Source organism: Nelumbo nucifera, chromosome 3, assembly GCF_055504915.1.
Source record: "Nelumbo nucifera cultivar China Antique chromosome 3, China Antique-T2T, whole genome shotgun sequence".
NCBI lineage: Eukaryota > Viridiplantae > Streptophyta > Magnoliopsida > Proteales > Nelumbonaceae > Nelumbo > Nelumbo nucifera.
In genome coordinates, this window is record NC_142651.1 from 23124095 (window position 1) to 23140513 (window position 16419).

A 16419-nucleotide genomic window follows, 5' to 3' on the forward strand; every position below is an offset into this window, starting at 1 on the left:
AGTTTCATCAACTTCCAAAACCTATCCATATCCGAATTATTGGTTGGGACTGATACTTCGATCCTTGATGATGCTGGATGATGACGTCGATGAGGTTGTGTGGGCTTAGGATTAGTTCAAGGGTTTTTATTCGTAAGGCTTGTACCGCTGGGCACAGGCCCAGCCCACAGTTGGACTAACTATTCTCATTGCCAATTTGCCATCTACAATTTGAGCCGTAGATCAAAACCCTAGAGCTCTTATTGATTTATAAGCATTTCATGCCCTTACAATATATTTCCTTCATCTCTGAAAGCCCTAGATTGGCAGCCGCGGATAGACTCACAACTTTGTTGTTTCAGCTGCAGCTGTTGGAGGTATGCTTTCTTGCTTCTGTTTTCGATCCTGCTGAAGTACGCATTTCTGTTATTACCGTTGTTTGTTGTCTTGATTTTTCTTCCTTGTTTTTTTTTTTTAATAAAGTACTTTCTCGATTTACAGATTTTGCTACAATGTCTGTGGGAGAGCAAGCTTGCAGTCTTGCTTTATTGATCCTCCACGACGAGGGAATTCCCGTCACTGTATCCTTTTCTGATCTCGTCGTTTTAGTTCTTTGCCTGGACTTTCCTATGTTGCGTATACTTATTTACCCGTTTGTTCTAGTATTGATCCGTTTTCTGGGATTATTTGTTGATGGAGCTTGTGGTATATATAGGGTTCATTGCGTTTGGTTCACTTGGGAGATAATTTTTGGATTCTTCCATAAGAATTAGGCTTTTCTCCTTAACTAGTTCTAAACAGGCGGAGAAGATTTCTACCATTGTGAAATCCTCGAATGTGTCGGTCGAATCTTACTGGCCAAGTTTATTTGCTAAGCTTGCGGAGAAGAGAAATATTGAAGATCTCATCATGAATGCTGGTTCTGGTGGAGGTGGCGCCCCGGTTGCTGTTTCTGCCCAGGCCGGAGGTGGTGGCGCTGCTGCTGCTTCTGCTGCTCCTGCTGCAGAGGAAAAGAAGGTATAATTCACTTGTTTTAAGTATTTCGTGGGCTGTTGAAATGTAATTCTTTAGTCGCTACATTCTTATTTTGTTTTATTTGGTTATTGTTTTCTTGGTATTTCAGGAAGAACCAAAGGAAGAGAGTGACGAGGACATGGGATTCAGCTTGTTCGATTAGGAGCTCCTTTAAGTATGATATAGTCTTTTGCAAAATTAGGGTCTCTCCCAGGGTAGATATTTTGTTTAACTTGTTGGCTCTATTGTGGGAATTTTGATTGCTGTTAGTGTATGTTAACAAGCCCAAAACTCCGCAATCCGATTTGCAAAATTTTGCGTTGGGATTGTTCTGATTATGAGTGGTTTATAAATTGAAAATTCGAATTTGGTATCTAAGGAAATTATTGAAATTGATTAAGATGTTGGAAAGTCCTCCCAAGGCATTTGATGAAATCCCTTATATTGACTTCGTTTTTTCTCGTCTTCCCTTTATGCCTTGTCCGTTTGCATTCTCATTCACGTTGCCCTCCCAATGTCTGCTCTGTATTATTTAGTTATGCTTTGTTATTGTTGTGTAATTAATAATTTGCAATTTCTCATTGGTTCATTCTCTTTCCTCTTGAATAGCCTTATTAAGGGAGGTCTTATTTGTCACCTAAATGTACACCTAGGGTTGATCTTCCGAAAATTGAAACTGGTGGATATGTTTGCATTGGTAGTATTATTTTAATTACTCTCTCTCTCTCTTACACACAAGATGGAAAGGCCTGATAGGTTATAGCCTGAAAAGCTTCTGGACTGCGCATATCTAATAACCAAGGAAGCACGGATAAAGTTTTCTATTTGTCAATTTTTTTCTCATGCATTTATAAAAGTTCGAGATATGGGGTTTGATAGTGTGGCAACCATTTTTTAGTCTTGTTTATAAAGTTTATATAATAATGTAACAATGGAAACAACATTAAAAATAATAAACCAGCGAAACCTGATTCATGTAGAAGACCTCATGGTCGGATATTATGATGTTTTACAAGTTACCATTGTTCTTTGTTCTCTATTGCTAGCAAAGAGATGAGAATTATTATTGCAAAAGTAATGTACTTTTGAATTTTGATGATGGCTGATTGTGGTTTTAATTTCGTTAGGTGTTCTTGTATTATCGTCTTTGTGGAGGTTTCTATATTAGGTGTTTGTATTTCTACAAAAAAATGTAGGTCTTTCTATTGCATTGGGCCAAATGCTCCTGGCGATTATCCCTCATCTCCCCAAGTCCCCATGGTGCTTCATCACCCATTCAGATTTCAGTTTTTTCGCTTCACATTCAGATTTCAGTTAAAAAACTATACTTTTATTTACATTAAACTTTTTTCCTTGCTCATAAAAGAACAGACTGAGTGTGAAACCAATCCTATACTGAACGGTATCACACTATGTTCTTTTGGTGCAATGAGGGAAGGGTGCTCATGATTGGGTGGATTCTCTTCCACTATGTTGCGCAAGGCCGTACACTGAGATTTGCTCTCTCCCACTCTTTTTCCATTTTCCGGTAAAAGAAAAATAATAGAGAATAATTGACAAGGAGGTTTTTAGGTGTTGTATCTCAATAAATTAATGTCATTCTACATGGATAATGTGGGCTGATAAAATGCTGTGGTGTTCATGTTCTTTTTGGATAATCACTAATGTGGGTTGATGGTTGTGTATAATTGTTGTTGTGTTTAACGGTGGTCAGTTTGTTTTATCATTATTCATTAATGCTCAGGAGGGGAGGATCCCAGGTTTGGTCTATCTTTTGTTTATTTTTGCATCTTTCTATTTAGTGATTATAGCCGATAAGGGCAACTTTTGGGCTATAATGTCAATAAAAATAATTTTTAATATAATTATTAAAATAAGCTATTTTTTTTTGAAAAATATCAAATAGGGGCAGAAAAGCTGTTCATCTCCTTCTTCAAATCACCAAACAATCTCCAATATTAATAATTATTGATCACAGATTATTCTTTTGCTTACCCTTATAGTTTCTTGTTTGCTGCAAACAAAAATGGTGAAGAAGCGAGAGAGATCTGTTTGGTCTGAGGACACAGTCTCTGGTGATTCGGGCTCCTCTCCCAGCATCAGAGGTAGTAGATAGTACAAGTCTCCGGAGAGAGGAGCTCTTCATTATGGATGAGTGGTTGAGATAAGAGATTGCGGCTCCGGAATATGCCGTTGCCTGGAATTTCGTTGGTGATCGACTCTACGGTGATGGGTGGTGCGTATGACTCTACGATTCCACTGTTAGATGTTACCAGTTTGATCACCTCATGTTCGCATCCGTTGCCACGAATTGAAACACAGTTTCCCAGAAGAACTACTATAATGTGTGCGTTGTGCCTTGTTCTTACCCTCTGAGTTCTTTCTTTTCTAGAATTTCTTATTAATTTCTTCCCCTAAGAAAAATGATTAGAGAGACAGTTTGTGTTGATGAGTTGCTTCGCTTCTCCACCGGGCACATCAGGTTGGAGTATGAGAGGCATCTCCTGCTGCTTAACTTCTTTTGCCTCAGAAAAGAAAATTTAAGGGGAGTATCCTGCTTTGAGTTTGGAAAAACTCAGATGCAGAGAAGAAGAAGGGAGAGAGATTGGTGGTCTGGAGGAAAAAGGAGATGAACAGTATTTCTATCCCTATTTAATATTTGAAAGAAAAAGTTAGCCTATTGTAAAAATTATGTTAAAAAGTTTAATTTTATTGATATTAGGTCCAAAAATTGCCCTTATCAGATAGAATCCTTTCTATTTATGCTTGGGATTTGGTTCCACACGTGTTTGTGTGAGTAGGTAGGTTCTAAAATATATTGTTAGGATGCTAGAAAATGAGTAGGGAAAAGTACTTTGCAGCTCACTGTAGAATTCTGAATTACAGCCCCCCATGGTCTATTAGTAGCACCCTTATACATTGCATCTTGCTTGTGGGTTTGGATTCATCTTCTGTATGGTGGGGTTTAAGAATTCTGAGCTGGGCTGATCAGTGATTCTCCCAAATAAGTATAATATTCCTACATATATTGTTTGTCATTAGGATTTGATTGTACAAGTCGAATGTAATAATTTTTGCCAAGGTTCAAAGTATTGATACATCCCTCCATGGGTTGTATTGGGTCAGCCTCAGTAACTGGTTCAGAGGGTAGTTGGGTTTTAAACTAACCCCTCTGAACCGGTTTTGAAAAAAATAAATAAAACGTAAAAGAAATGTATCGACACAAGCCAATAAGCCCTACTAGTGTATTGGCTCTTGTCGATATTTAGAAACTTGATTTTTGCTTTGATTTTGTTAATGAATCTTTCTGCAGGTGTTTATATTGTTGGTAGGTGTTTTAGATTTTTAGTAGTTTTGAAGCCTCTGGTATACAATTTGCAAATTAAATTTTCACCCAAAAAATTATATGCAAATTGAATTTAGTTCTCTCTTCCAGCATTCTTAATGCTTGTGTGCATTATTGCTTATGGTTGTATCAATTCTGCTTTCCCTCACCTTCAAAACTCTTTTGTGGTTCCTATATTTAGTGTTTTGTGGATTCACCTTTAATTATTCAAAGACATGTAATCTATTAATGCTGAAAATTTTATTGACGCAATAGGTTTCAAAGTTTTCAATATAAATTAAAAATCAAATTATTTTGAGGTTGTCATTACCTAACACCAATCAGAAAAGATCAACTTAATCTCTCTTTTACCCATGCAAAAGCTATTACTAAAAGTGTCAATTTATCCCATCCAAGTTTATTGCAAATTTCTCATGAAAAATTTAGTGATTCATTTGAGAGAGAGAGTTGGCGCTTAACTGAATTAAATCTCCATGAACCCTGATGAGGGCGGATTTGGCCCTCTAATAACCTCATGACATATGGCATCCCAAAACAGCTGAACAATACCTAGATGTCACCTAAGCGATGATTTGGTGTTCCAAATCGTAGTTTGTCTTCACCCTGATCTGGCGACCTGCCTTTATCGCTGACCTAGCGACCTCGACCACAATTTAGGTCGGCTTGCAGCACCTTATCCAGGGCCGACCTGTAGCACATTGTCATCGGCCGAAGTGACTTCAACACGAGGCGCGACCTCTCTCGAGGGCTTGCCGATCTAATTGAGGACCAGGCGGTGACCTGCGAGATATGTTCGTCGACAAATTTAGCATGCATAACCCGACACTCCCAGGTTTCTCTGAAGTTGGCCTGTGTATCGAATGTTCCGGAGGATGGTCAATGTGCATAGCAATTACCCACAAGGATTTCAGACCAGTAAGGCACGACTTCCCGGAAATCTTGGATGCGGTGCGCGAAGCCTACACCAAACAAAGCCTATATAAAGGCACCAACCACAATGACACAGAGTACGCACGATTATTTGCTCACTAGCTTACTAGCATACAAACTTTTAACTCGCACAACCTAGTATTGACTTAAGCATCAAAGTGACCTTGCCGGGTTAGCCACCCTGGGTTCTCTAATCCTCTGTCTTGCAGCTTGGTTCAGCTCGCTACACGACTAAGGTCCAGGTCATCTTCCATCTAGGAGCTTCCAGATCGTGCATCATCAATTGACGCCATCTGTAGGAAACGCTACAAGAAGCCAAGTTCTCACCTTCAAAAAAGCTAAGTCCTCGTCTTCAAGAAAGCTAAGATCGTGCCTTTTAAAAATTTAAGTTTTCACTCTCTAATTTTCATTTTTTATGAATTAAAAAGCATTTTTAAGCAGCACCAACATCCGGAACGAATATCAATTACTCGGGGGCAAGAACATCTGTGATGAACCTTGAGAACTCCCCTGTGACAATAAGACAAATTCAGGTCGAACCCAGCATTCCCAGTGCCCCGGATAAATATACCGCTATCGCATGTGAACGCCCCTCTCCCTGCGGTAGAGCTATCAGCAGTTCCCGTCGGGATTGAAGCGTGGAAATTTTATGAGATGAAGCATGGATTTCCAGATTTGAGCATGGGAGAAGCCCGATGTAGATAGTAGCAAAACGACCTCAACTCATTCTCAATAACAATCAGCCAGGACGAGGCCTCATTAGCCCTGTTTCGCGAGGTCGCCTCTACAAGTCAACCTCTTCGTGGCTCCCGTAGAAGCCGGCGGCCAACGGACTGCCTGGACGCCCTTGCAGGTTGAGCCTTCAAAGGCTCCCGTGCAAGCTGGCGACCTAAAGTCAGTAGTGCTGCCCCCGTAGGTCGAACTCCCAGTGGCTTTTTGTATGAGTGGATGACTGGCGTCACTATGAGGTTGATGCAGTGCAGCCGTGGCCCTGAACTGCCGACTCACCCAAGAAGATAATCTCACGGGGTGATGTAGAAGCATCCATATGAGAAGTTACTACAGAATGACCATCTGCTTAGGCGGAGAGGACAGGCCGCACGTCAGCTAAATAATATTATGGGGAGTGGACTATGAGTCACTCCCAGAGCCCAAGTGCCACGACGCCGAACAAATAATGACCTCGACGCTAAACCTGAATAAGACCCAGTCGCCTCTTCAGCACGGGCGGAATAAAAAAGCAGTTTGCGTTCAGCCCCATCGGTGTGCAGATAGGTCGGGTACATAACGTTCCGCCTCAGCCTTATCGGTGTGCAGAAGAAGAAAGGAAAAAGAAAGACAGAAAAAGAAGCGAAGGAAGGATGACTAATTCAGCACAAGAAAGAGAAACAAAGGAAATACTAGACCATGACAGACACAAACTTGGCCGATCTCTTCACAGTAGACCTCCACCTCGGTTTCAGGCTCTGTATCGAAATCGCTAGCTACTCTTTTGAGAACCAGCTTGAGGGACACTGCGTCAAAGTCTACCTAGGTGGAGCAACCTGATAAAGTAGTCACATAGAACCCTTTCTTGAGGACGGCATGATGAGCTTTGCTCTCGAGGTACTTAGTCGGATTGCAGAACCCTTGATGGTCACATCCCTAATAAGGTAGATGTCCTCGGGGTAACTGTTCCACCTCTCCTCGAGTGGATGAATTTGCTCTTGTGCCTCGATAATCAAGACTGCGAGGTCCTGCTTAAGGCTACAAACACTTGGACTTTTCCAACCTGAGGAGCAAATTGGATTGACGCCAACGAATACGAGCTCATCAAACAGTCATTCCGGGTCAAAGGAACAATCTACTCCCTTCGCCGAGTTGCCCTTAGCTCGGGAGTGGGGGGCAATTGATGAGGGCGGATTCGGCCCTCCAATAACCCCATGACACATGGCATCCTGAAACAGCTGGACGACACCTAGATGCCACCTAAGCGATGATTTGGAGTCCCCTCGTAGTTCATCTTCGCCCCGACCTGGCGACTTGCCTTTATCGCTGACCTGGCATCCTCGACCACAACTTAGGTCGGCTTGCAGCACCTCGTCTAAGGCCGACCTGTAGTTCCACGTCACCGGACGAAGTGACCTCGACGCGAGGCGCGACCTCTCTCGAGGGCTTGCCGATCTAACTGAGGACCAAGTGGTGACCTACGAGATGTGCTCGCTGACAAATTCGCCATGCATACCCCAACACTCCTAGGTTTCTCTGAAGTTGGCCCGCATACCGAATGTTCCAGAGGATGGTCAACGTGCATAGCGGTTACTTCTGAGGATTTCAAACCAATAAGGCACGATCTACCAGAAATCTCGGATGCGGTGCGTGAAGCCTACCCCAAACAATACCTATATAAATGCACCAACCACAATGACACAGAGTACGCATGACTATTTGCTCACTAGCTTACTAGCATACAAACTTTTAGCTCGCATAACCTAGTACTGACTTAAGCATCAGAGCGACCATGCCGGGTTAGCCACCTCGGGTTCTCTAATCCTTTGTCTTGCAGCTTGATCCAGCTCGCTACACGATTAAGGTTCAGATCATCTTCCAGCTAGAAGCTTCCAAATCTTGCATCATCAAACCCCATATAAATTTGAGAGAAAAACATGTATATCTTAATTAATTGAACCAAAATCTCATAAACCTTGTTTTCTCCTAAAATTGACCCGATTTTTTTGTCATTCTGGTATGGTCTGGTATGGTCGTCAATCCCATCATATATATATATTGCGTTGTTTGTGAAAAAAAGAAAGGTATGAAAACACAAAAAGACAACAATGCTACTGTCTAATCAATAAAAAAAAGATTATTTATAAGAACGCCCATCTAATTTCATGGATTTATTTAAACCTACCTTTAATATTTTAATTTTTTAAAACACCCACTATTTACTTAATCAATCTTTCACTGTCAATTGTTTGATTTGCCATCTAAAAATAGTGATATGGACATGTCTTATTAGGGGAAAAAGATGATATTTTCATTAGAGTAAAATATGAAAACCTCCCCAAAAGTTTCTCACAATCATAAAAACGTTTCTTATAGTTTTATTTTAATAAAAATCTCCCTTCCTTCACTGACTAGACAGAAAACGTCAACATTTAGAAAATTACCCTGAAGTGTCATTCAATTAATTTATAAAGTATCATATTTGCCCTCAATCTCCTTCACCGCATCGTGCCCGTCTTGTATCTCCAACACCGTCTCAAGAACCTTCCCCTCTCATGCTCCTGCACCGCCCTCTGCAGTAGCTCCTCCCCTCCCGTTCCTGTCCCACTTGATATAATCTTCTCTATGACCTCTTCTTCCGGGCACTCCCCTGTTACTATGAAATATCGACGGTACATCGTACTCCACCATCATCCGTTGTCTCAATTCCTAGAAGTCCATTAGCTCCTTTAGCTTCTTCCACAGCTTGATGGTGACCGAAGTCCTTGTGTGGTCCACCAGCATCCCTTCTCTGTATCCAGAGAGCCTCCTATTGGCAGTGTTGGCACAATCAATATTCTCAAGTTGAGACTTTATGTTTCTCACCTTTTAAGCACGGTCACGATATTGGCATTGTCTCGTGTGTGCAAGGCTTTTAGGGCCTCCGGCTTGGGGAGGCACTTGCTCTCATCGTTGGCTTGCTGTATCCAGCCAAGGAAGTCTTTGATGAAGCTAATCTCTTTCACCATCTCGGCCTTCTATGGTCTATTTGATTTTGCGTCGCCGTCACTACCATCTCCAAGTTGACGTTGCTAGCTTCCAGATCTTTCATGGCTTCTTTCTTTAGATCCACATAGTTGAGGAGGGGTTTTGTTATCAAACCGTTCATCTTGCTCTGTTTTCTCTATATCAGTTGAAACTTGGAATCATAGAACTTTGGAAGAGAGACGCTTAATCTGCGAGAGTAGATTATGGCTATATGAGATGTTTTTAGATTTAAAGGACCCAATTTTGGAAATAACTTCCTTCCTAGAAGTGAAGTCTATATACAAATGACTTACAATGATGCGTTTATGCATAAGAATGATTTGAAAACCTGTATTTACAAAATTCTGGGGCTAAAAATATACAACACATTGTGTGCTTTATGATTTGGAAACCCATTTACAAAAAACTCATGAGAATGAGCCCTGTTCCCATTAGCCTTCTTGACTGCTAATGGTGGATGGTTGGCTATAGGAACCTCATACGGGGATGATCACTATCCTCCTGTTCCCCACCATATGTATTTTGCATCACCTTGGAGCTGTTAATGCCATGCGGCCAGGCCAATGAATGGTGAACATTAGTTAATTCTGTTTTGAAAACCACATTCCATTAACACAAAAAGCTGCTGATGGTGCGCAATCCGGCTAGTCCTAGCTGTCAATGACCTTGCCTCTGAACGGAGCTACAGGGAGCCTGAAACAGAGAAGATGGGGAAGCTCCAGGGGGAACCCGGTATGAATGCTCCGAAGCTCAAGTTAGAATTCTTAGGCAAGATAAAACTAGATGGCGCAAAGTTTACGTACCTTGTTCTTAGGGGTAGGGAGCCTTTTATAGCCACCTCGTGCACTCACTCCTAAGCTTCTGTCAGGTCGGGTATGATTACCTCTGGTCTCCCGCCAGTTCGGGTGTCATCCCCTCTGCTGGACAGAACCGCCACTGCTCCCTTTTGTCGGAGCCGTCTCTGCGACTAGCGATGACGATGGCAGGTGGTGGTGGTAGGTGACCGTTGAACTGCGGCTGTCAAGCGTCAGATCCCAAGTCAGTCAGGTGCTCCGCCCTTGGATACGGACCTCCTCGGTGTCAGGTATGGTACGTTTGTTCAGTTCGGCGTCTTGGAGGCGAAGTGCTAGAGTGGTGAACGAGATGGTCTTGAGTTCGGATAGGGGAGTGTCCCAAACTACCATGAGGCGGGCCAGTTCGGGTCACTGCCTTGTGTGGCTCGGGGCCTAAGGGAGAGTTCAGGCTCCTCGTAGGGAGTTCGGGCTCTTAGTAGGGAGATTGAGCTCTTAGTAGGGAGGTCGGGCTCCTCATAGGGAGGTCGGGCTCTTAGTAGGGAGATCAGACTGTTGGTTTCTTCCCTTTGGTGCTTGCACCCTGGGTGCGCTGTTGTGCCGAGCTGTTTGCCTTCGCCACGTGTTGAGTGATTACGAGGTCGGGCCAAATTTTCCTTCATCAACTGCTGCTTTGAAGATTTTTTACAAGAAAAATTCTCTATATCATTCAACAGGTCCATACCTCCAAAATACATTAAATTTTATGGTTCAATAAATAGATTTTTTTTTTTTAACTCAAGTAGGGCAATGAATAAGAAAAACGTAACTGAACACAAAATTACAGATTCATGGGAGATTGAAAGAGGAGGAAGAAATCGGCAAAGAAAGTTAGGGAGAAAAGGAAAGAGCTGTGTTTCGTTTGGGTTTGGATGAAAGATTGAAAGAGCTGCCCCTTTCCTCCTCTTTAGACGATAGAATTCAAGGATAGTACAGAGGATAAAAGACGTTGACAGGAGAGGTAAAGAGGATACCAGGTCGACTGAGGTATTTCAGTAAAAATGTATGCAAACGGGTAAAATGGGAATTTGGAACAAATTTGATGCACCGGTCTGATGGTTTCCATCTGATTCATTGTTGGAAGCAAGGTTCAAAATATCGATACGCCTGATACGTCGGGTGAATCGATACTCCTTTTGGTGGTTTTTCTTTTTTTTTTCTTAATTTATTTTTGCCAACTAGTTCAGGGGAGCTGGTTTAGGTCTTTGCCACACCCTGAACTGATCAGACGACTGATACACCCACTGTAGGGGCGTATCGGTGGGGTGTTGGAACGATACGTATTGGCCGATACGGGTCGATACGTGTCGATACTTTGAACCTTGGTTGGAAGGGAGGTTTTTGTCGAATTCTTTAAAAATTTAGGGGAGGTTTTTGCTAAAGTGAAACTATAGGGAGATTTTTATGTTAGTTGGTTAATTTTATTGAAATGCCCATTGGTGTCAAAACTATTATTTTCCACTGTCATCTAATAGAAGGTCAATGAAGTAAATTGATTGCAAACTATTGGAGTTACTTCGGTAAACAAGAGAGTCCAGCTTCGGTCAGAGCAAAGGTGGTTCAAACAACCTTTATAGATATTCCCAATGCAAGATTACAAGAGGCCGTTGGAAGTGTTTGAGCACAAACTTGCTTTGAATGAATATTTATGGCATTAAATTAGGGGTGATCATGGGCCGGGCCTAGGTTAGGCTTTACGCTTATGATAAGGGCTCTATAGCTTAGGCCCGGGCCTGGCCCGGCCTAGCCCAAGGTTTCGGGCCTGAAACATAAGCCCTAGCCCAGGTCTATACGGGCCCGAACCGGATCGGGTCAGGCTGGGCCAGGTCGAGCCTGATTCTGGGCCAATGTCACTCATATTATAAAACATTATATATCTATATATTAAATGACATAATATGCATATAAACCTATTTTATACATTATATAATATAAAATATTACATATAATATAAATTATACATGTCATGTTATAATATTTATATATAAAATATATAATATAATGTAAAATAACATGTATGTATTATATACAAAATGTATAAATTTAAATATATACAGACTACACCGGGCCGGGCCAAACTTTATGTATTAAGCTCAAATCCAACCCTAAAATTTACGGACCTGACCGAGCCCGGGCCGGGGCTGAACACAAACCCAAGCCCAAGCCCTGAATTTTTTGGCCGGGCTGAAATGATGACCCCTACGTTAAATCTTGTTCTGCAATGGGTTCAGCAAGAAGTCACATCATTTAATTGTTTCAGCAGGTTACCACACTGCTCATTGAGTAGTACAAATGTGTGTTGTTTGTTGTAAATCTTTCCTCTTCAACCGAAACTTGGTAAGAGATGCTTCTCATTGAGCAGTGCTACACGGGTCCAACACTCTAATGCCTTGAATAACGAAAATACGCTCATCAGTCCAACTTTCTACCGTTATAATGGTCCTACCAGCTACTGTAGTTTAAATTCTTTCCATTGTTTCCATCACAACGGTTGCCACACCCATTCGTCAATTATTCCAAAGCAAGTATAAATTTAAAATTTTCTTCTTCCTTACCGGTTACCCTTATAATTTAACTCTAATTTTTCTTTGAAATTACCCGAAAGTAAATTTAAAACAAATGTGTGATGGATATGGTCAAGGGCATGATTAATTAATGAAAAAAAAATTGAACTTAAATAGAAGAGAAACAGAGATCAGAGAGAGATGGAAAGGACGGAGGAGACATGTTGTACAAACTCTTTTTAGAAAAAGGGAATCTTTGATGATGACAACAGTGGATGAGGGAGAATCTTTGATGAGATCCTGCCCTCTTCCAGCTTTCACAAGACTCATCACAAAAGCTCTCCTTGGTTTTCGTAATCATCATAGCTTTTAGCTTTGCTGGTCAAAATTCCATTCATGTATCGGAATCAGATACACCGCCCAAGACAAAAGAGGTCCCTCTTCACTTCAGTCTTTGGGCAAGATGCTGTTCCACTTGAGGAGAAAGGATCTGTATGATCGAGATCCCACCTAAATGTTGACTCTGATGAGATTCTATTCATCTGATCTGTCGGTCTACAATTTATTGCAGAAATTTGACCTACGATATCAAACGGTTCCTGCAATCCCAAAACTTGATAGTTGATATTGGAGGCCAAAGTGAGCAGAGTAGACTGGTGTCATACCGACATAACCAGCTTGCTAGGTCCTGCCCTGACCTGTCGTGCCGTATCCGTATCTTCATGTGCTGATTTGGGCATGGACACTGACAGCCTTGCTGCTTCTTCCCAGTCCCAGACTCTCAGCCAAAAAGCCAAAACCACTCGATTACGATCGGATGTGTGGAATCTTTAAAACTAATGTCATGGGCCCAGTAGATCAGCACAGAAGATTCTCATACAACGGTCCAAAGCCAACGGTTTCTTTATAAAGCTGGGAATAAGTATGACGACGTCAGCTCTGCTACCAAGGTAGACGCCATTACGACGTTCTATACTTTATTCTTTTCTTGTATTGGTCTGTCATTTTGTGTTTGTGCTGAGAAATAAAATAGTAAAATAGCCCCACGTGATCGAGACCCAATATCTTTTCTTTTATTTTCCTGTTTTAAACAGGAGTCTAAGACCGAGGGTGTTTTGGGCACACCGAGTTGAGATCTTCTACCAACGATACATGTTCCAATTCTCTACGAACTTGATTTAACACCGTACATTTTCACTGAGACTGGGATCCACCGTAAAAGTGGGACATGCCATGTATAAAATATGCCGTGTGAGATTATGTTGATAAAGGGTTGGGATGCGTTTTGTTGTCAGGTGGTGGGAGTCCTACCTCTATTGCATAGCCCTGTCAACCAGAAAACATCATATACCTCGTTACCGAGTTCGGCTTCTATCAGAGTAAGTCGGTGCTCACACCCTTCCGAGCAGTCCTGCCAATCTTGCATTGGGAATATCTCTCATCAAATACATCACGTAACTACGGAAATATTCCCAACGCAAGGATGCAAAGGCTGTTGAAACGTGCTTTGCTCTGACTGAAGCCGGGTTGAGCTGATGTGGTTAACGATGATTGGTTGGTTAGTAGAGTCTAAGTGTGGATTTTTCGAACTCGAACTCGTAATAGAAAATCTCATAGAAGGCCGGGGGATCCAAATAAAATATGAATACAAAAATAAGAACTCCATTAATTAATGTATCAGGGTCGCATTATATCTGATTACTGCATCAAATACTGCCATGGAGTGTGTCTTTGCTAAGCAATACCCACATGCAATCCAGAAAACTCCCGTCCCTTCAACAATTGGCGTCTCTGTTACTTCATTCAAGATAGGGTTCCGACCTACCACGCTGAAGGAACTACGGTTGTATGGTCAGCTGGCAAATGCATAGATGAGAGTCATCAGAAGGCTGAACTTGTTCTATTGTGAAGACATGGCATACAGCCCTTGAGCACGCCCCTTGAGGGTTGAATTTATATCGGGTGTGGCTGTGAGTGCGTTGTCCATCACGTAGATTGATCCAAACGAGGATGCAATTGGGTCAAAGCTTGTGATTTTGGATAGCCAGCGATAAATGCTCCAACCCAACTGCTGGTTTACACTTGTTTCTGGTTGATTCTATGCCGTTAGAGCTGAATGAAACAGAGAAATCGCTGTCGGTGGTTTGTAGAAAGGAAGAATATTAGATTGGAGAGGAATAACAGGTTTTGAGAGAACATGAGGAGAATAGATGCTTACCCCGGTTGACTCCACGCCATCAGACGTTGAAATTGCTGCATGCCACCCTCTTGCTCTTGAGCTAGGGCTCTGGTGAAAATGAAACTGCAGAAAGAGAGTTCAAACAAATGAGGGGGAAAGATAGTTGATAACATTAACAGTCTCGTTACATCAACGGAATAGCAATCAATAAATAGGGCAACGTGCACACCTACTATTGGAGAGTTCACGTGCCCCGTGAATCGAAGGGTCCACTGAATCCGGACTCTTTTTGTCACCCGACCGTTCCTCTACTTGCAACTTGGACCGTACACACCATCCCATTGTTTGAATTGAATGGTGCAGAAGTTATAAGCCCACAGGCCAGAACCATTCCCCCTATAGGCTATTATCAAGTTCCCTCCTAGGCTCAGTTTGGAAGGAGTATAAATAAATTCCTTTTTTATATCAATAAATAATTAAATAAAATACAAAGAAATTTAGACTATTTTGTATTTATTCTGTATATATTTGTATTTTACGTATTAATATTCTTTGTAAGGCTCAGTTTATGAAAAAGTATAAATACAATTGTAAAAAGAATACTAATAGAAGAATGCAAAATAAAAGCTTTTGCAGTCTATATATTTGTATTTATATTCTTTTTGGAAGGAGTATAAATATAAATATGTAGAGTGCAAATCATTGTATCTTGCAATGTTCAGAGAACTGGATTGGGCATAGAACTGAAGAAGGAAGAGGTTCACAGGTCAAAGGTTCCATTGGGGTTGAACCAAAGGTCGAACCGTGATGATGTGACATATGTATATATATATATATTATGGGTCATATAAATACTATGTAAATACATTTTATATCTTTTAATATATTTAAATATGATAGGTAAATGGTAAAGTTTTTAACTTTTAAAGCAAACAATTAGGGTTTAAGTCTTTTTATTTATATTTTTTTCTTTAAATTGTGTGTAATAAAATAATTTGTACAATAGAGAGTCATTAATTAACACATATAAAGAGGTGGACTATTGATAATTATGCAAAATATAGAAATAAGAGGTCATGGATTTGAGTCTCGTATTTTAAAATTTCAATTATTTAGTGAAATTTAAAACTTGATTGGTTTTATGTTGGGACATATAAAATTTGTTTTGAAAAATAAAGATACATTTATGATTGGGTTGGGCTGAAATCAAGATAACTTCAGTTGGAATAAAACGTTTAGGAACATTTTTATATATAGCATTTTACATATCATTAATATTAAAATAAGCAAAAAATTAAAAACAAAAAAAACAAAAAATGGACTCAAAACCATAAATAAAATTTTGAGAAGTTATTTGGGCAGATACCAATCGTAAAAACAAAAGAAACATTGTTTAGGATTGTTAGGATCAAGGTTTTTAAATCCAGACCGGATAGGGAACTGTTCTAGGGATTGGCTCCCGAGTTGTATGGTCCAACTGTCCGGTCTGAACGGATGGCCCGTTCTGATAAAAAAATAAAAAAAGCAAAAAACTGTTGTCCAAATAGGACTGATTTCCAAGTCATATGGTGTGACTGGATCAACGATTCATTAATCAAATCAATGGTTTTTGGTCAAAAAACAGTTTTAGAGTAAAATAGAGCTGATCAAATTCCTAATTTTTAGTCCAACCATCTGGTCCGGGCTGGTTTTAAAAACACTGGTTAGAATAGGGCTGCCCCAGTTTTCTTGAGCCCCAAAATGGACCAAAAAATATTGGTCATTTAAAACAATGTCCACAAGCTAACCAGGGGCCTTAGAAGAACAACCCCGCTATTGCAGATAGTAGAAAGTGCTCAAAACAATGGCGAATCTTATGCATCTACAGACAGGCTTTTTTGGATTCCTTCAATCCCATAGATG

The 16419-nt window shown here is 40.8% G+C and overlaps 1 protein-coding gene, 1 long non-coding RNA gene and 1 pseudogene across 2 annotated transcripts; 1 reads left to right on the forward strand and 2 right to left on the reverse strand.

Annotated features, from left to right (window-relative positions):
• Positions 1 to 227: 227 nt before the first annotated feature.
• On the forward strand, positions 228 to 1428 carry LOC104602010 (large ribosomal subunit protein P1z-like). Its single transcript, XM_010265550.3, has 4 exons — positions 228 to 356; positions 481 to 560; positions 781 to 996; positions 1103 to 1428. The coding sequence occupies exons 2-4, from the start codon at positions 492 to 494 to the stop codon at positions 1154 to 1156; spliced, it is 339 nt and encodes a 112-aa protein (XP_010263852.1). The 5' UTR covers positions 228 to 356; positions 481 to 491; the 3' UTR covers positions 1157 to 1428.
• A 7015-nt stretch (positions 1429 to 8443) lies between these two features.
• LOC104603493 (syntaxin-111 pseudogene) lies at positions 8444 to 9125 on the reverse strand (annotated as a pseudogene).
• Positions 9126 to 13980: 4855 nt separating this feature from the next.
• LOC148801030 (uncharacterized) lies at positions 13981 to 14709 on the reverse strand. The gene is made up of 2 exons (XR_016084603.1): positions 14557 to 14709; positions 13981 to 14471 (listed from the first exon to the last, which is right to left on the reverse strand). It is a non-coding gene; the product is annotated as an uncharacterized LOC148801030 (long non-coding RNA).
• Positions 14710 to 16419: the final 1710 nt, after the last annotated feature.

Coding starts and splice junctions, on each gene's coding strand:
- LOC104602010 (XM_010265550.3), top strand. CDS start 492: ATGTCTGTGGGAGAGCAAGCTTGCAGTCTTGCTTTATTGATCCTCCAC. Junction 561..780: donor ACGAGGGAATTCCCGTCACT/GTATCCTTTTCT, acceptor AGTTCTAAACAG/GCGGAGAAGATTTCTACCAT. Junction 997..1,102: donor CTGCTGCAGAGGAAAAGAAG/GTATAATTCACT, acceptor TTGGTATTTCAG/GAAGAACCAAAGGAAGAGAG.